At 40.0% G+C, this 15698-nt stretch overlaps 2 protein-coding genes across 3 annotated transcripts; both read right to left on the bottom strand.

Annotated features, from left to right (window-relative positions):
- Positions 1-7055: 7055 nt before the first annotated feature.
- LOC125227329 lies at positions 7056-13556 on the bottom strand. Of its 2 annotated transcripts, none has more exons than XM_048131620.1 (4): positions 13527-13556; positions 9384-9595; positions 7515-7603; positions 7056-7268 (listed from the first exon to the last, which is right to left on the bottom strand). In XM_048131620.1, exons 2-4 carry the CDS (start codon positions 9463-9465, stop codon positions 7062-7064), a joined length of 378 nt encoding a protein of 125 aa, XP_047987577.1. In that variant the 5' UTR covers positions 9466-9595; positions 13527-13556; the 3' UTR covers positions 7056-7061. The 2 variants fall into 2 exon arrangements, with proteins under 2 accessions (XP_047987577.1, XP_047987576.1); XM_048131619.1 differs by having other exon boundaries at positions 9384-9674; positions 13527-13546.
- On the bottom strand, positions 12307-14235 carry LOC125227330. The gene is made up of 3 exons (XM_048131621.1): positions 14101-14235; positions 13895-13971; positions 12307-13758 (listed from the first exon to the last, which is right to left on the bottom strand). The coding sequence occupies exons 1-3, from the start codon at positions 14180-14182 to the stop codon at positions 13558-13560; spliced, it is 360 nt and encodes a 119-aa protein (XP_047987578.1). The 5' UTR covers positions 14183-14235; the 3' UTR covers positions 12307-13557.
- Positions 14236-15698: the final 1463 nt, after the last annotated feature.

The following is a 15698-nucleotide window of genomic DNA, read 5'->3' as shown; positions in this document are numbered from 1 at the left end:
TTCAGATTAAGTGGAAAGTTGCACCACATTGCCAACATATACCAACATTCATAAGGGCGCTGTTGCTAGGGCGCCGTAAAAGGAGGATTCTAGCCCTTGACGAACCACGTTGTTGTGCGGCGAACGGCAAAGTTACGTCGCTATCCGATAGTCCAAAGCGGAGTTCCTCATAAAGCCAAAGGCGCAAAACGTCTCAGAGAAGCGCAATTTTGTGAGTTACAGTCACAGCGGATGGTGAGCGAATTTCAAAGCACTCAGATAACTTAGTGGCAAAATACCGAAATGGGCATCCCGACGGTGACGATCGAGTCCGCAGTTAATCTCTTAATTAACTCTTAGTATAATGCTAAGTGGTTGTCCTCTTCAAACAGTCACTAAATTTAAATACCTGGGACATTGGGTCACAGATACTCTAAGAGATGACGCAGACATAGAAAGGGAGCGCAGAGCGCTGTCGGTGAGGTGTAATATGCTCTCTCACAGGTTTGCACGTTGTTCTACACAGGTAAAAATAACTTTGTTTAAAACATACTGCCAAACTTTATACACGTGCAACCTGTGGAGTGATTACACTAAAAAAGCCTACAGTGCTCTGCGCGTCCAGTACAATAACGCCTTCAGGGGGATGTTGGGCCTGCCCTGGCGCTGCAGTGCGTCAGGAATGTTCGCCGCCTGGAGGACGGACGGCTTCCACGCCGTGATGCGGAAGCGGGTGGCGGGTGGCGTCTCTGTGCGAGCGCGTGCGAGGCAGTACCAAGTGTACCAACACTCTCCTGAAGGTGATTGCTGAGAGGGTGGACAGCCCTCTCCTCATGCACTGGATGTCCTTGCATCAGTCTAATTGTAGCTATACTTTCTACTAACGTATATTTAGTTTAGTTTTTAAGTTATTACTAACATAATATGGATGTGTGTCCGAAATAAATGCTTTCATTTCATTTTCATTTCATTATAAAAATAATAGTGATGGCGAAATATAATAATAATAATAATAATTTATTTATTATATCAGACAACAAAGGGCCCATAATGGTTAGTACTTATACATTATTGGATATTTTAAAAACTACCTGTTAGTATAACATAAACAAAAAGTCGACACAATAATACAACAATAAAACAATAAAACACTCACCTAGTGGCGGTCATGACACACTCAAAATGCCGCGCTATAGGTGAGTCATATCGGCGGGAAATATAAGGCCTAAAAGTCGGGAACATAGGCGCCCTGTGAAGTCAAAATACCCCCAAATATGTCAAAGACCGCAGCTCTGCAGACGATAAAAGCTTGAAAGTTTGCGGATTTCCCGCTGGCGGATTGTATTAATTAATCGAGTCAATAGGAAAAAAAATCGCGCTCGCTTCGCTCGCGCTTACTATTTATATTTATCAATCTATAAATTCTGTATGGCGTCAATCTTCAAATTACGGCATTACTATGAAAAAAATTTCGCGCTCGCTGCGCTCGATTTATTTTCCTACTTAGTGAAATTTCTTCCCAAGGGCGCCGAAACTCAAACTCGCTCTACCCTGATCGAGTGCACGGGCCGGCGCTGCCTTTCGGTTTCCAATGACGCAAAGTTTTTTTTTGCTAGAGCTTCCGTAATATGATTCTATTGCTAGCGTCCTGCCGGCTGCAACAGTTAATTCCTTTTAAGTTGTTTATTCACCTCGGTAGAGCTGAATACTCACCTCGGTAGAGCCGAATAACAAGATTCATAAGATTAATGCAGTTTGGAGGCACTAAACAAATCCTTAAAGGGTATAATTTACTTTGAATGTTGGGTTCTGAACTGCAATGGCCATTCGTAATAACACTGGCTTGTTAGATGGCTAATATAACGTTGAACTGTACTGTACATGTACAGAAAGTACAACTAAAATAAAATGGAATGGAATAAACAACGCGTGATACTAAAACCACTCTTTAAAAATATAATAATATATAACATTTCCATCTGCATCATTTAGATGGCTGTCAGTCCTCAAATGTGTGGTTCTCCAGAATCTTCCTGCCCCGAACAGCTAAACTGTGGAATGAATTGTCGCCTGCGGTATTTCCGGACCGATACGACCTTCAAATCTTCAAGAAAGGAGCGTACACCCATCTTAAAGGCCGGCAACGTACCTCCAACACTTCTGGTGTTTCGGGTGTCCATGGGCGGCAGTGATCGCTTACCATCAGGCGACCTGTCTGCTCGTTTGCCTCCGATCCCATAAAAAATATAATCATATATATATACATAAATATATACCTAGTTCAGTAGTCGAAATTGCAGGCAAAGCAAACTGCATGACAGGTTATTGACAGGTAAGTTTTCCTATACTTACATACATACATTCACGCCTGTATTCCATAAAGGGGTAGGCAGAGCACATGGAACTACTAAAAGTCTCAGTTTCTTATCAATCAACGAGTGGAATGAACCGAAATTTTGATATTGCACTGACAGGTTATTAGCCCATAGTCCACAACCCAAGTACGAGTACACCCAAATTTCATAGAGGATTTCTACGACACCCACGAGAAGAAAACGGGTAATGAATTATTTGCTTAAAAACTTTGTTGATCACTATTGACAGTGGAACTGATCATCACAAATACATTCTGGGATTTCTGGCCGAATGGCAATTCTGCGACGCCAAACGCCGCAGAAAGGCAATCTGGCTCTGTCGCGCCAATACGCAAGAGCGATAGAGATAGATAGCATTTCTGCCAGAAATGCCATTCAACTACGGGGCCTGGGCAAGTCCAACGTTAATCAGCGGCTGTTGTGTAATTAATTTGGTTTAGGAGGAGGTAGGGCATAGCGAATGATATTCCGCTTTGTGTGGTAGGGCACAGCACAGCGGATATCGTCTCGTTCGAATCTAGACTCATTGGCGACGTTCCGGCAGGCAAGGCAGGATTACAAAGCCTCGAGCATCGCCGTCGAGTTGCGTCCTTGTCCGTCTTCTACCGGATACATTCTGGAGAGTGTGCACAGGAACTGCATGACCTGGTTCCTCCTTCGCCGTTCCATCACCGGACAACCAGGCGCGGGGAGCGGTTTCACCCTTACGTTGTCGACCTACCTTTCATTCGCACGAAGAGGTTTGCCTCTTCTTTCCTAATGCGAACTGCTAAGGAATGGAACATGCTCCCCTCATCTGTATTCCCGGGCGAATACAATCTGGGTGAATTCAAGTCAAGAGTGAATAGGCTGTTACTGAACCAGTGAGCTACAACCTCGGCCTTGTCGTCACTTTCCATCAGGTGCGACTAAGGTCAATCACTGGCCAGTTTATAATTAAAAAAAAAAAAAAAAAATAGAGCAGAGCCCAACTGGGGTAGTACCTCCGCCTTACAGAAGACCGCAGCCAAATAGCACTAGACCCTACTCATAGTGTTGTGTTCCTGCCGGTGAGTAAGGTTGCCAGAGCTCAACGAGGGTGCGGTGTGCTGATGACGGGAGGACTTACGGAACTAACTTGTTCCGTTTATTGTCCTTTGAGTCGTCGGCAACCCGAACCCTCCTTGGAACTTGTACACTCCTTTTTGCTGTGTACTTAACGCAGCAAAAGGGAATGTACAAGTTTCTAATGGGGTGGCAACGCGCATGTGACACTGTTTGAGTTGCAGGCGTCCATAGGTTACGGTGACCGCTTTAAATCAGGCGGGCCGTATACTTGTTTGCCACCGACGTAGTATAAAAAAAAAAAAAAAAAATTTGACACTACAGTTTGATAAGCAAAACCTGACAAAATTGAGGGCAGCGTCAGTCGTGCAAGTCGGGTTTCATTTAAACTGGATATAGTTTTAAAATTTCTGAAGCAGTTTGTGAATATCTTCAGCTAAAGATACTTAAGATGATTAAATGCAGCACTAGGATGTTTAAGTGCTTAGGTACTTCTAGAATACTGAAATATGAAAGATTGAAGGAACTTACAGAAATCTGAAAGGTTTATTCACAAAAACGGCCATGATTTAGATATTATAATTTAAGCTGCTATGCTTATTACAACCTTGTATTATAAGCGAATAAACTCTGCCTGTTTTGTCCTTTACCTTCTTACGCTTAAACCACTGAACCGAGTAAGATGAAATTTAGTATGAACACATTTTTTAGGCCGAAAGAAAAGGAAAGGAAAGCGTTCATAAATAAAATGATTACCTAATGCAATTCTTAATAATTTCAAATTAGTAATATTACGAGTACCTAAGTACTTAGGTACTAAATCGTAAAAACACAAATTAAAAGTAGAATGTTACATTATTTCTTATACATACTTAAATACTAATATTGTAATAACTATCTGTTTTGCCCAATGGTTGACTGGTAGAGAATGCCTTAAGGCGTTAAGTCCGCCATTTGTACTTTTTATTAATAATTTGTGCAATAAAATTTCAATAAATAAATAATGGGTAAGTGTGTGTGTCTGTCTGTTTGTTTGCCCGTCTTTCACGGCAGAACGGAGCGACGAAGTGACGTGATTTTTTAGGTGGAGATAATTGAAGCGATGGAGAGTGACATAGGTTACTTCTTGTCTCTTTCTAACGCGAGCGAAGTCGAAATTTCCCGGATGTCATCCATTTCAGTCCGTTTGAAACCAGTATCTGCCAATTAAAATTAATCAATATTTCACTAATAAAACTTATCTTTCTTATCGAGTCTCAATCACAAGTTCCTACACCCGACACGGGACCAATTCCAACTCAATATTTTCACTTCCACCATTCACTTCACATTGCAATACTAACTAATTGAAGACCGACAAGCCATATTCAACCTGCAGGTAAAGGGATAAAGTTGATATCGGTTGGTTTCTGAACTCTAGTATTGAAACAATCCCTCTTTCTTAACGGAAATATTTTTAATTGCCTCCTGGACTATCTAGAGGACCGTGGTCCTCAAACTTGAATAGGGTGATCTAAAATAACATGACGTAAACTATAATTAATGGCTACTGAAGTGTAAAAGTAGTTGTGAAAGATTTCAATCTTTCAGTGTCTAAATTGACGTTTCTTCGAACAAAAACTTCATTTGTTGACGGATCCAAATCGTATCCAGATCCAGATTTGGCCTATGTTAAAATTCGAAACGGGCCATTTCTTTTGCTTTTTAGTTTTGAAACTCGGCTGCCTATCATCATTTATCAGGAGGTGATTCGATCCCGACGATAAAAAAATGGGCCATTTCTTTGACGTAAAGGAAAAAAAACTGAGGACACATTTTTTTATTGTCAGGATCGCTTTTCTAGTTTTGAATTTGGTAACTAACACCAAAACGAGCCAAGCATAGAATATAATAATTAGATAGCATAATTGATTACAAATAGGTTTAAGTACTAATATTTTAAACGTAAGTCTACTAACAAGTTGTATGAGACATTAGTTACTCGAAATAAATAAAACATTTCATTTCATTTCAGCGCAAGGATACTACAGGCCCCGTAGCCGAATGTCATTTCTGCGACACGAAACGAAAACGAAACGCCGCGAAAAGTAGTCTGGCTCTGTCTCGCCAATACGCAAGAGCGATAGAGATAGATATCTACTGAGCGTTTCGTATCGTGAGCGTTTCGTGAGCGTTTGTGCCATTCGGCTACGTACCCTGGTCTACCTTTTCTGAAAGAGTAAGTCAGTTTTTTTGGATTTTGATATTTTGGGAAAGCTAATTAGGGTAGATACCTATTTCCTAAAATGGAAGGGGGGGAGCCCCGTTGGTGTCGTAGAAGTCGACTGTGGGATATGGGTTAAATTGTGGCGTATGTGGGAGGCTGGCAACCTGTCACTGCAATGTCACAGTTTCGTTTTCTTTCAGCCCCTTATTTGCCAAGAGTGGCACTGAAGCTTGAGTAGTTCATGTGCTCTGCCTACCCCGTTATGGGATACAGGCGTGATTGCATGTATGTATGTATTTCCTAAAAGATTGGAGTGAATTTTGTTACTATCCACGTTGAACTACTACTATCTTGTTACTACCACGTCACATCACCGACTCAATTGTCATCCACCATTCCCTTAGACCTACAGTTTGAGCACCGCAGCCGTAGACTAATTGTGCCTGCGAGATTGTCGGAGATGGCCGTTTGACCAATTACTGTCTCGGCCATCGCTCCGGTGAACTGGTTATTTCTCGATTGTTCCATCTCGATTTGTGGCCTAGCGAAGGGAGAAGAGTAGTTCATATTTCATTTGTATGATTCATATTTTTATTAAGTTTCTGTTTGATCCAATGGTTGATTGGGAGAGAATGCCTTAAGGCATTTAAGTCCGCTATTTGTACAATTTTGTGTCGTGCAATTTATTTAAACTTTATTTAAATAAATAAATTACAAAGAGAATAACGCTATGTGGAATATAAAAAAGCTAGCAAGTGTAAAGCCTATATGGCAGTGCAAACTTATAGTAAGAAACATTGTTAGGTAGTGTACCTATCGTATATGTCATCATCCACCCACGGAGATAATATAAATACGCACTGAAACTGACAAAGTGCCCTCTGGTCCCTTATTTTAACCCTGTATTGAATCCTATCTATGACCGTTTCAATTTTAATAATTAACACAAATTCCATTATCAATTTATTTATCCATCCAGAGAAAATAACAGAGTCGGCGGTGTCAGCTCATGCCGACTTCGCTGCCGTCGATACAACCGCCGCCGACGCCGCCGAAATAGTATTTTAACGTCAATGATTAAAAAAAACATTCATAGGAATCTTGCTGGGTTATGTACAAATCTATAGCAAACCCAGACTCCCACAATCTGTGACAAAAACTAATATTATTTAAGAAGAGGAAACTCATCCATACTCATTTGGGAAACTGTGTGTGTCTATTTTTCCCTCTTTCACGGCAAAACGGAGCGATGAATTGACGTGATTTATTTATATAGAGATAGTTGAAGGAATTAAGGGCGACAAAGGCTACTTTTTGTCTCTTTCCGAACCCCCAGTTCCCTTAAATGGGGAGTCGAAGTTTTGTACGAAAAATTCCGCAATTTTCAAATTTCACCAAGGGATAAAGCTAGAGTATGTAACCAATAAAATAAAACATTTTAACCAGTTGAATAACGTTTATGGTCTAGTAATATATTTCCCAGAATCACAATACTGTATAATCTGCACGTGGACCCCGGCGGGGCACGCTCGAGGCTCGCACTGCACTGTCGCTTGCGTCATGTTGGAGCTGAGCCGCGGCGGCGGCCCGTCGGAGAACCTTCGGCTGGAGTGGCTGTTGCACGCGTTTATTGTCACGCCTACTGGTTTACCGAAGCTGCACGACTGCGTATAAAATAAAAATTAACGATAAACTTAATTGCGTATAAATAAGCTTGAAAAGGACTACTTATGATACATAAACACGATAGTATAGCAATAATATTATATAATATTACAGCATTAAACTTAGCAGTCCCCTTATTCATAAGGTTTCAATAAATTTTGGGAAAATTAAAAGAACAGAGTCTCACTATCAAGGCTTTTCATAAAATACAAAAAAAACTACAGAAGAAATTATGTGATACTTACGTCTTGAATGTCAATAACTTTTCCCTTTTCAGAATCTAAACTAGAAACTTCAAATGGTCCTAAAAGTTCCACATGGTCCGTGTCATTTCCTGTGAACAAATCAGTTTAAATTAAATAAGTTACAGTAGGCATTGAATAATAAAAATATATTATTCAATTATCATACACAACTACACAGTACTAATCAAAACAAGTAGATATATAAAACTGAAACAAAATTAAGTTGGATTATTTTAATGTGTACATATGAAGTTTCAGCTTATTCGAATAGGAAGTGAACCTGGTTTAGCTTGCAAGCTCTGACTGACAAATAACACCAATCTTCACTCATATTATTAAACTAAAACGGGACTTAACCGCGTAAAACTTACGTTTATATTTAACCCGACGTTTCGGACATGACATTACGTCCGTGGTCACTGGGTAGACTGGCTGGGAGTTGTATCAACATCTTCTAGCTATACGAGTTTTTCGAACTAACCCGCACTTGATTGTCATCAGTCACTTTTACGCTAGGGTTGCCACTATGCAGATACAACACTCACGACATCCGATGGTAATGGGACGGAAAGTTTTCTCACGTTTACACTTGCTAATCACTGGATTCCACGAAGATGAAATCCCTTGCCCTTCATTTTGATTGAAATTACGATGTTTCCTGATTTCAATCGCTTCACGTACTTTCCTGCTATAGTAAAAACGTTCAGTTGAAAGGACTTTGGGATTATGCAGTTCAATCCAGTGGTTTGGTCCTGACTCTAGCAAATGCTCAGCAGCCGCAGACTTATTTATTTGTCGTTTTTTGACCACCGCGATATGTTCTTTGACCCTTTCCGCTATGGTGCGTTTGGTTTCTCCAATATAAGAATCTTATAAACAATCTTATAAACGCCGGCGTCTGATATGGAATAACATCCTTTGCTGACCTTAGTTGCCCCGCCACCTTCGACAACGGCATGTACACAGTCTGTATCGAATACTTCTTTAGTATGGTACCAACTTTGTCTGTCACTCCCTTGATATAGGGCATAAATGCCGGTCGTCTTGCAACATTCGGATGCTTCTTCGCAGGCTTTCGTCTCGGTTGCCGACAATCCACCCTGTGCCCATAACGAGGGTGGTGGTGACAGGTACCTCAATGCTCAGTCTCACCACCACCCTCGTCACCTACTGTCCGTCGTTAATTCCCTAAAGAACAGAGCACATGACCTTTGTGACCCTGAATTTTTAGAGAGTGAGATGTCACACATTCAGGAGATTCTTAGGAAGAATGGGTACAGGGTGGATTGTCGGCAACCGAGACGAAAGCCTGCGAAGAAGCATCCGAATGTTGCAAGACGACCATATCAGACGCCGGCGTTTATAAGATTGATTGGTATATTGCCCATATCGTCAAAAAACGACAAATTTGTGCTGCCGAGCATTAGTCAGGACCAAACCACTGGATTGAACTGCATAATCCCAAAATCCTTTCAACTGAACGTCTTTACTATAGCAGGAAAGTACGTGAAGCGATTGAAATCAGGAAACATCGTAATTTCAATCAAAATGAAGGGCAAAGGATTTCATCTTCGTGGAATCCAGTGATTAGCAACTGTAAACGTGAGAAAACTTCCCGTCCCATTACCATCGGATGTCGTGAGTGTTGTAGGCATAGTGGCAACCCTAGCGTAAAAGTGACTGATGACAATCAAGTGCGGGTAGTTCGAAAAACTCGTATAGCTAGAAGATGTTGATACAACTCCCAGCCAGTCTACCCGTGACCATGGATGTAATGTCATGTCCGAAACGTCGGGTTAAATATAAACGTAAGTTTTACGCGATTAAGTCCCGTTTTAATTTAATAATATAAATAACACCAAGACTTACCATGTACGTTTGAAGTGCAAACGGCGTCGGCGGCGGCGAGCAGCGCGGCGAGCGCGAGCAGCGAGCGGGCGAGCGGCGACATGGCGGCGGCGGCGGCGGCGGTGGCGGCGACGGCGGCAGCGGTAATGGCGCGAATAATACGCGTCAGTTAGTGAGTACCGTAATCTCGAAATATAATTGGTATTAATAGTACCAAGCTTATTGCGCACATCCTGTTACGAGTAATCCGACGTAACACTTAACACCAATTTACTCAAGATGATTCAGAAGATGTGACTCGACGACTAGCTCCTTAACACTCGGTATAAAGAAATAGCCAAAGAATGCAGGTAATTCAATTTGAATAGTGAAAATAATATATGGTTCCTTAATTACAACATTAGAAAAGTACATGGTTTGTTTGGAAAGTCAGTTAAAGTATTGTCGAAATGGTTTAATAGAATTAAATTGAGGCGGCAAACGAATCTGTGTATCCTATGACTCAGGTTGCCACGTTATGAATTGAATACCAAGACGCATAGAAATATACCTCAGATGTACCACCGACCTAGAATACAAAGATTTAACAACTATGAAAAGCCCTGGTGATATCTCGAATGCCGTCAAAGCTATCAAATTTTGCAATGTGTTTGATAGATAATAAAGTAAAAGTGTATGCATAACGTCTTATTTCTAAAATTATAACTTTTATTGACAGTATAATAAAATTAATATACCTCTAGACACACGACCATCGACAGAAATCTAGATACCTAGGTATACATCGTACTCTTTAAAGAACTAAATTGCAATGTCTCAAGAACAGCTACTCTTCTGGCAGTTGTGTAACAAAGGCAGTAGGTAATAAAAACAGTTCTCTAACATAAAACATTAGTCTATTTAAACGACGAACACTGAGTTGGCAGTGTTCGCGCGGTAAATCTGCGGCGCAGGGCCGGTTATTGCCTGGAACTGCGCTAAGTGCACCGCGGCGGCGGAGGCGCAGAATAATGGCGACGGCGAGATGGGCGAACTGCGTTGTCTTTGTGGGATCTAACTTGTGTTTGTTTTCAAAGAGACAACATTTCAGGGACGACGGACCTGTGACCCGTCGGAACGACATGGCCTAATATTCCGGCGTCCAATTATTTACCAGCTTGCTACTATATTAGTTCGTATAACCTACCTATCAAAACCTTACTAAAAAAGATCACTTTGCTAAACCGCGGTTATACATATAACGTGCTATTCAGTCAGTGCTCATCCGATAACGGGTAAGTACGAGTATAAAGTTACGGGTTCTGTTGTAGGACCTCGCACCGTTAACGTCTCCTGAGGATGCCTCGTACAGAGGTGAAATACGCGTCTTGTTTTGTATTTTTGATGGTGGTTTGTGACATTTATTTGCGTTTTTATTTTTTGCGGTGGGAGGGTGATAACATTAAAAATACGCAAGTGTGTAACGGGTTAGCACTAATTAATTATTCAATTATTTGTCCGGGGATTCATTAATTAATCTTTGTGTTTTTTTTTAGCATGGATTTTCGCAAAGTAACGCTTGATGATTCCACCGATTATTTGGGTTTTATGCTTGAAAACAAAAATAGAAGCTAAAAACAATGTTCACTGCTAAACTCGAATTACAAAAGACTTAAGCAATCAAATTAAACTTAAACTGTAAAAAGCGCTAATACAATAAATTACTCCAAAGTACTGAAACGCGTACATTAAGAATATTTACCGCATGAAGTTAGGGTAAAGACGAGATATATGGGCGGGTAACGGCGCTGATTTAGTGCCGCTTGACGGTGGGCAGGAATAGGTGGGTTTACCCTAGGGGGCTTCTTGATTTAAGGTACATTTCTATGTACCTTAAATCAAGATTATCTGTTGGGTATTCATTTTAATTTAATTACTAATGTATGTATGCTTACATTGATTTTTGTTTTGATATATGAGGAAAAAGAACAGATGAATAATTTGGTGGTAGGTGAGTTATTTTCTTGAGTCATGGACGCGAAAGTATTTTTCGTTTACTCCATAATCAGTTTCCTACACATACAGCTTGATTCAAACGTCGAAATATATAGTATCATATCAACAGCAAAATTTTTACACATTTTAAAGTTCGAATTTCGGAGCTCAAACAACATGAATTAGCAAAAAAACTATCGAAATCGCTCCATTGTTATTTTAAATCTCAATGAAATTCCATTTTTATCGACTTCACATTTATTTCAGTACTCCATGAATATGACGTGAACATGTTAATTTTTTCATCAAACGCCGTCCCCGCATTTTTTCAATTTCCCGCAAATTTAAAAGTTGTAACAGGACAACGTTAACTGTTGCAGATTCAATGAAAACCAATTTAGTTGGTTGTGGAAGTATTTTGTTTTAAATTGCTTTGTTCGCCGCTCGGCGTGTGTCAGTTTTTAACACGTTTTATTTTATGAAATTGTTGGTGTTTTTTGGGGAAAAATTGGGACAGGCGCGATGGGTATATATTTTTTTAAATAATTGTTTCACTAGTAAAGTTTTCCTTTTACGTCCAGAGGTTAAAATCAATATTAGAGATGGGCCGAATATGGACTTTGCCGAATACGAATATTCGGCCGAACATTCGGTTCAGTTCTTACCGAACCGAACATTCGGCCGAATATTCGGTTACGCTATATTTTTAAAGCGAAGGTTGAAATTAAAACTATTAAATGATTGATAATGGTTACATTATGTTCTTATGATTTTGTGGATAACTAAAACTTAGTTAAAACATCTCTGAACTCTTCTCAACTCTTAAACTACGGTTTTTTAACTTTTATACAAAACAATTGTTTTATATTTTGACGCATAATTATCTCTTTTTAGTAGTTCCTTAGAAAGCTACTAAAATAGGAGCTTATTATCCAATGGAATACGTAAGATTTTCATTAGTTATTTACTTTGTTTATTCGGTAAATATTCGGCAATGCAACCGAATTATTCGGCCGAATACGAACATTGAAAAACTTGCCGAATATGCCGAATACCGAATATTTACCGAATATTCGGCCCATCTCTAATCAATATTAAGAGGTAGGTAGAACGAATCAAAATTAATGAGATCAAATTTTTCTTCTAATTATACAAACAATATAATCAGACAATGAGAATACAGATAAAGATTATTCGATGAGACGCGTAGTGTCAAAAGAAACCCATCGTTAATTACGTTTATTATACGTACAATAATATAACTTTGGGTACAGCGGGGCAAATCTCGACTGGGGGGCCATTGTAACTGATCCATTTTTTCCATTATTATACTATGATGTTGAGTTCTACATGTATCCACTGAACACTCTATTTAATAATGCAAGCATTGTAGAACATGGAATGAATGGACCAGTTACATTTGTCTCCCAGTGGAGATTTGCCCCGCTGTACCTTATAGTACTTTTCATTTCGTTTATTACAATATTGGGTATTGGTATTTCGGGTAGGTACTAGCTAGTAATTGATCATCCATAAACTTTAATATCTTTAAAGGCTTAAGAACAATTGAGCTATATAGTTTTGTTCACAATACTTGAGATTTATTACTGGAACCTAGTCCTATCAAGATCCCTTCAATACAGTTGAAAATAGGACAATTTATTGTGTCATTGCTGGAGACACGAGACCGGAAAGTTGGCAACAAACAGTACGTTTTATGTGTCTTCGCGAAACTGTTAACGAGTTTCTCACGGGTTTCAGGTTGGTATTGGCTTCAAGTGATTTTGGGTAGGGTTGTTATCTTTAAAGACTTTTTTAGTGCTTTGTAGTAGGTAACAATCGTTATTGTTCTAGAATGTAGTACTTACTTTATATTTACATACATTTAAGAAAATTTACCCTTATGTTTTCAAAGTAGCATACGCTTTGACGCAGATTTCACAAGCTGAAATAACAGAACCAACTTGTAAAATTTGAGCCGGAAATCGAACCCGGGTCTTCAGCTTACGCGGTTAACGTCTTAACCACTAGACTACACGCCTGCCCGCGTGCGTGAAAAAGAACAAATCAAAAATATTCAATAAAATAATTTGATATGTTCCCTAGTTGCAACTTGTAAAATGTTTGATTTTTTTATCCGGTCACATTAAACGTTGCTTATTACTGATCTGCATAACACACAATGGTTACTTGTTTGAACTGCAACGGCGTTGTCTTTTGCCTAAGGCCACACCACCCAATAGTCTTCAATATACTTGGTCACATTAACAGTGGCTCCCTCTGGACACTCATCTTCATAGCAGGCGATAGTAACTTTTGAGAATTGAGTCGGCGTGGCCACTTCTATTACCGGCGGCGGCGCGCTCGGATCCTTGTTGCAAGCGATTATCTTCGCGCCGACTGTGTCCGTTATGTAGTAAGTCTAAGCGTATGGAACAAAAAGGATTAGGAGTAATATTAAGTGATGAATCGTGAATTTTTTTAGCCAGCGTTGTGTAGTAAATATTAAAACAAAACTTTCTATTATTTAACCGTCATGAAGGTAACATACATCTTACCTTAGGAAGGTAAATAACGTCTCCTCCTGGAGCAGCTTCATACAAGTTCCAGCCGGCGTCCGTCTTTGTTACATGACCTAAAAGAAACAAACATCCATAAAACCGATGTGTAAGTATTACAATACAACTACTTATGATATAGCTTCGAAGCTTGGCACTTGACATCAGTTAACTTCTTTGTAAAATGATGTATTTGCATTGTTTACCTATCATTTCTGTGCTGCAATCGGCGTCGGCGGCGGCGAGCAGCGCAGCGAGCGCGAGCAGCGAGCGGGCAAGCGGCGACATGGCGGCGGCGACGGCGGCGGTGTCGGCGGCGGCGGCGGCGGTGTCGGTGTCGGCGGCGGCGGTGTCGGTGTCGGCGGCGGCGGCGGTAGCGACCAAACTAGTACTATCAAAACATTACCTTTGCTTCTTGCTAATTAACGCATTTATATTTCGTTTTACGTTGATTAGTCACAAATAATCGATCTTGTAGTTGCCTAGTTAATTACTTGTTAATAACAACTTGCAACCAAAACAATGCAACATACGCGCAGTAAATAACTAACACATAATGCCGTTAAAATCTAGTTTTATATATAGTGTGGCACTGAAACTTGTGTAGTTAATGTGCTCTGCCTACCCCTTCATGGGATACAGGCGTGATTGTATGTATGTATGTATGTAAATATAGTTTGGGGCGCTATTTACTTTATTCATACAATCAATATAAATTCTCATGACGTTTCCGCTATTGAATAGCGTATTCAAAACCGTCAAAAATGTACGGTTAAGGCACAGCTCTCTTCTGCTTTACATCGTTTGCCATCTTGTATTTCCGAGACGCACAAACACTTTATTAGGCTTCCCCCACACAAGATAGCACCTTAATAACTCACAAGAGAACTTCATTCTGCAGAACCTTTCATAAAAAGAGTGCATCAATTTGCTTTCACACTCAATAACCGTTCGAAGTCTTTTTCCTCTTCAAAACATGTAGCACACACTAAAAGTGCCTTAATTCCTTTTTATTAAAGACTTGATCAACCGCAAAAAAATCTGTAAAGACTTCTCATATTTACCAAGTTTTTACTACACTTATTTCAAGCTATTTTCAACTCTGTATCCTTTTTTTAAAAGTGTTAAAGTGTGTAAAAGTGTTGGTGAGAGTGAAGAGCCAAATCACTGTCGCGTCATAAATCTCGGGGACACTTCGTTACTGCAGTGTAGGGTGACTACGAGGCGGGATTATAGGAGACAGGATACAGTGCGTGATTGACGGGATTCCGATGTTTAAAAAATGGTATCGACGAATATGAACATGATTTTAGCCGACGCGCGCGAATGAGGATAGATCGCACGCTGTCTACGCAACTTTGACATCCACCCGCCGTCTTCAGTTTCCAGTGATCATGATGCAAGGAACTGCGTCGCAATATCAGGACCTCAATAAAAATCAAAAAGGTATTCACGGTCTATATCCCGGTCTAGTTTTCGTAGAATGTTACATAATTAACGAAACGCTAATATCTTTGTACGCATTTTAACTTGTTGCGCCACGTAGCGGATTATACGAGTACCTAGCTCGGAGATAGTATAGCCATCTACGTCACAGATTGGGTGCTACGACTTAATTCGTAGCAAATGCTACGAGACCTTCGAGTGTCAGGCATTCATGGAGGCGTTAACATTATGAGTGCTTGGAACCCGCTCTGTGAGTTCTTTCACCGTATACACATTCAACTACAAACAGTTCTACAAATGTTGACTTATTTTTTTATCATGCAGAAATGAATATATTACAAATATTCACACCTTAGGC

This window comes from Leguminivora glycinivorella, chromosome 6, assembly GCF_023078275.1.
Source record: "Leguminivora glycinivorella isolate SPB_JAAS2020 chromosome 6, LegGlyc_1.1, whole genome shotgun sequence".
In the NCBI taxonomy this organism is placed as follows: domain Eukaryota; kingdom Metazoa; phylum Arthropoda; class Insecta; order Lepidoptera; family Tortricidae; genus Leguminivora; species Leguminivora glycinivorella.
Note: the sequence above shows the minus strand (reverse complement) of the source record. Positions and strands in the feature narration are given on the sequence as shown.

Bases quoted from the DNA above. Each gene is read 5' to 3' on its own strand.
- LOC125227330 (XM_048131621.1), bottom strand. From the start codon at position 14,182: ATGTCGCCGCTTGCCCGCTCGCTGCTCGCGCTCGCTGCGCTGCTCGCC. The intron at 13,972-14,100 runs GTAAACAATGCA...TGTTTCTTTTAG, and splicing joins TTGCAGCACAGAAATGATAG to GTCATGTAACAAAGACGGAC. The intron at 13,759-13,894 runs GTAAGATGTATG...CCATACGCTTAG, and splicing joins ACGTTATTTACCTTCCTAAG to ACTTACTACATAACGGACAC.
- LOC125227329 (XM_048131620.1), bottom strand. From the start codon at position 9,465: ATGTCGCCGCTCGCCCGCTCGCTGCTCGCGCTCGCCGCGCTGCTCGCC. The intron at 7,604-9,383 runs GTAAGTCTTGGT...ATTTGTTCACAG, and splicing joins TTGCACTTCAAACGTACATG to GAAATGACACGGACCATGTG. The intron at 7,269-7,514 runs GTAAGTATCACA...TTTTATACGCAG, and splicing joins AAGTTATTGACATTCAAGAC to TCGTGCAGCTTCGGTAAACC.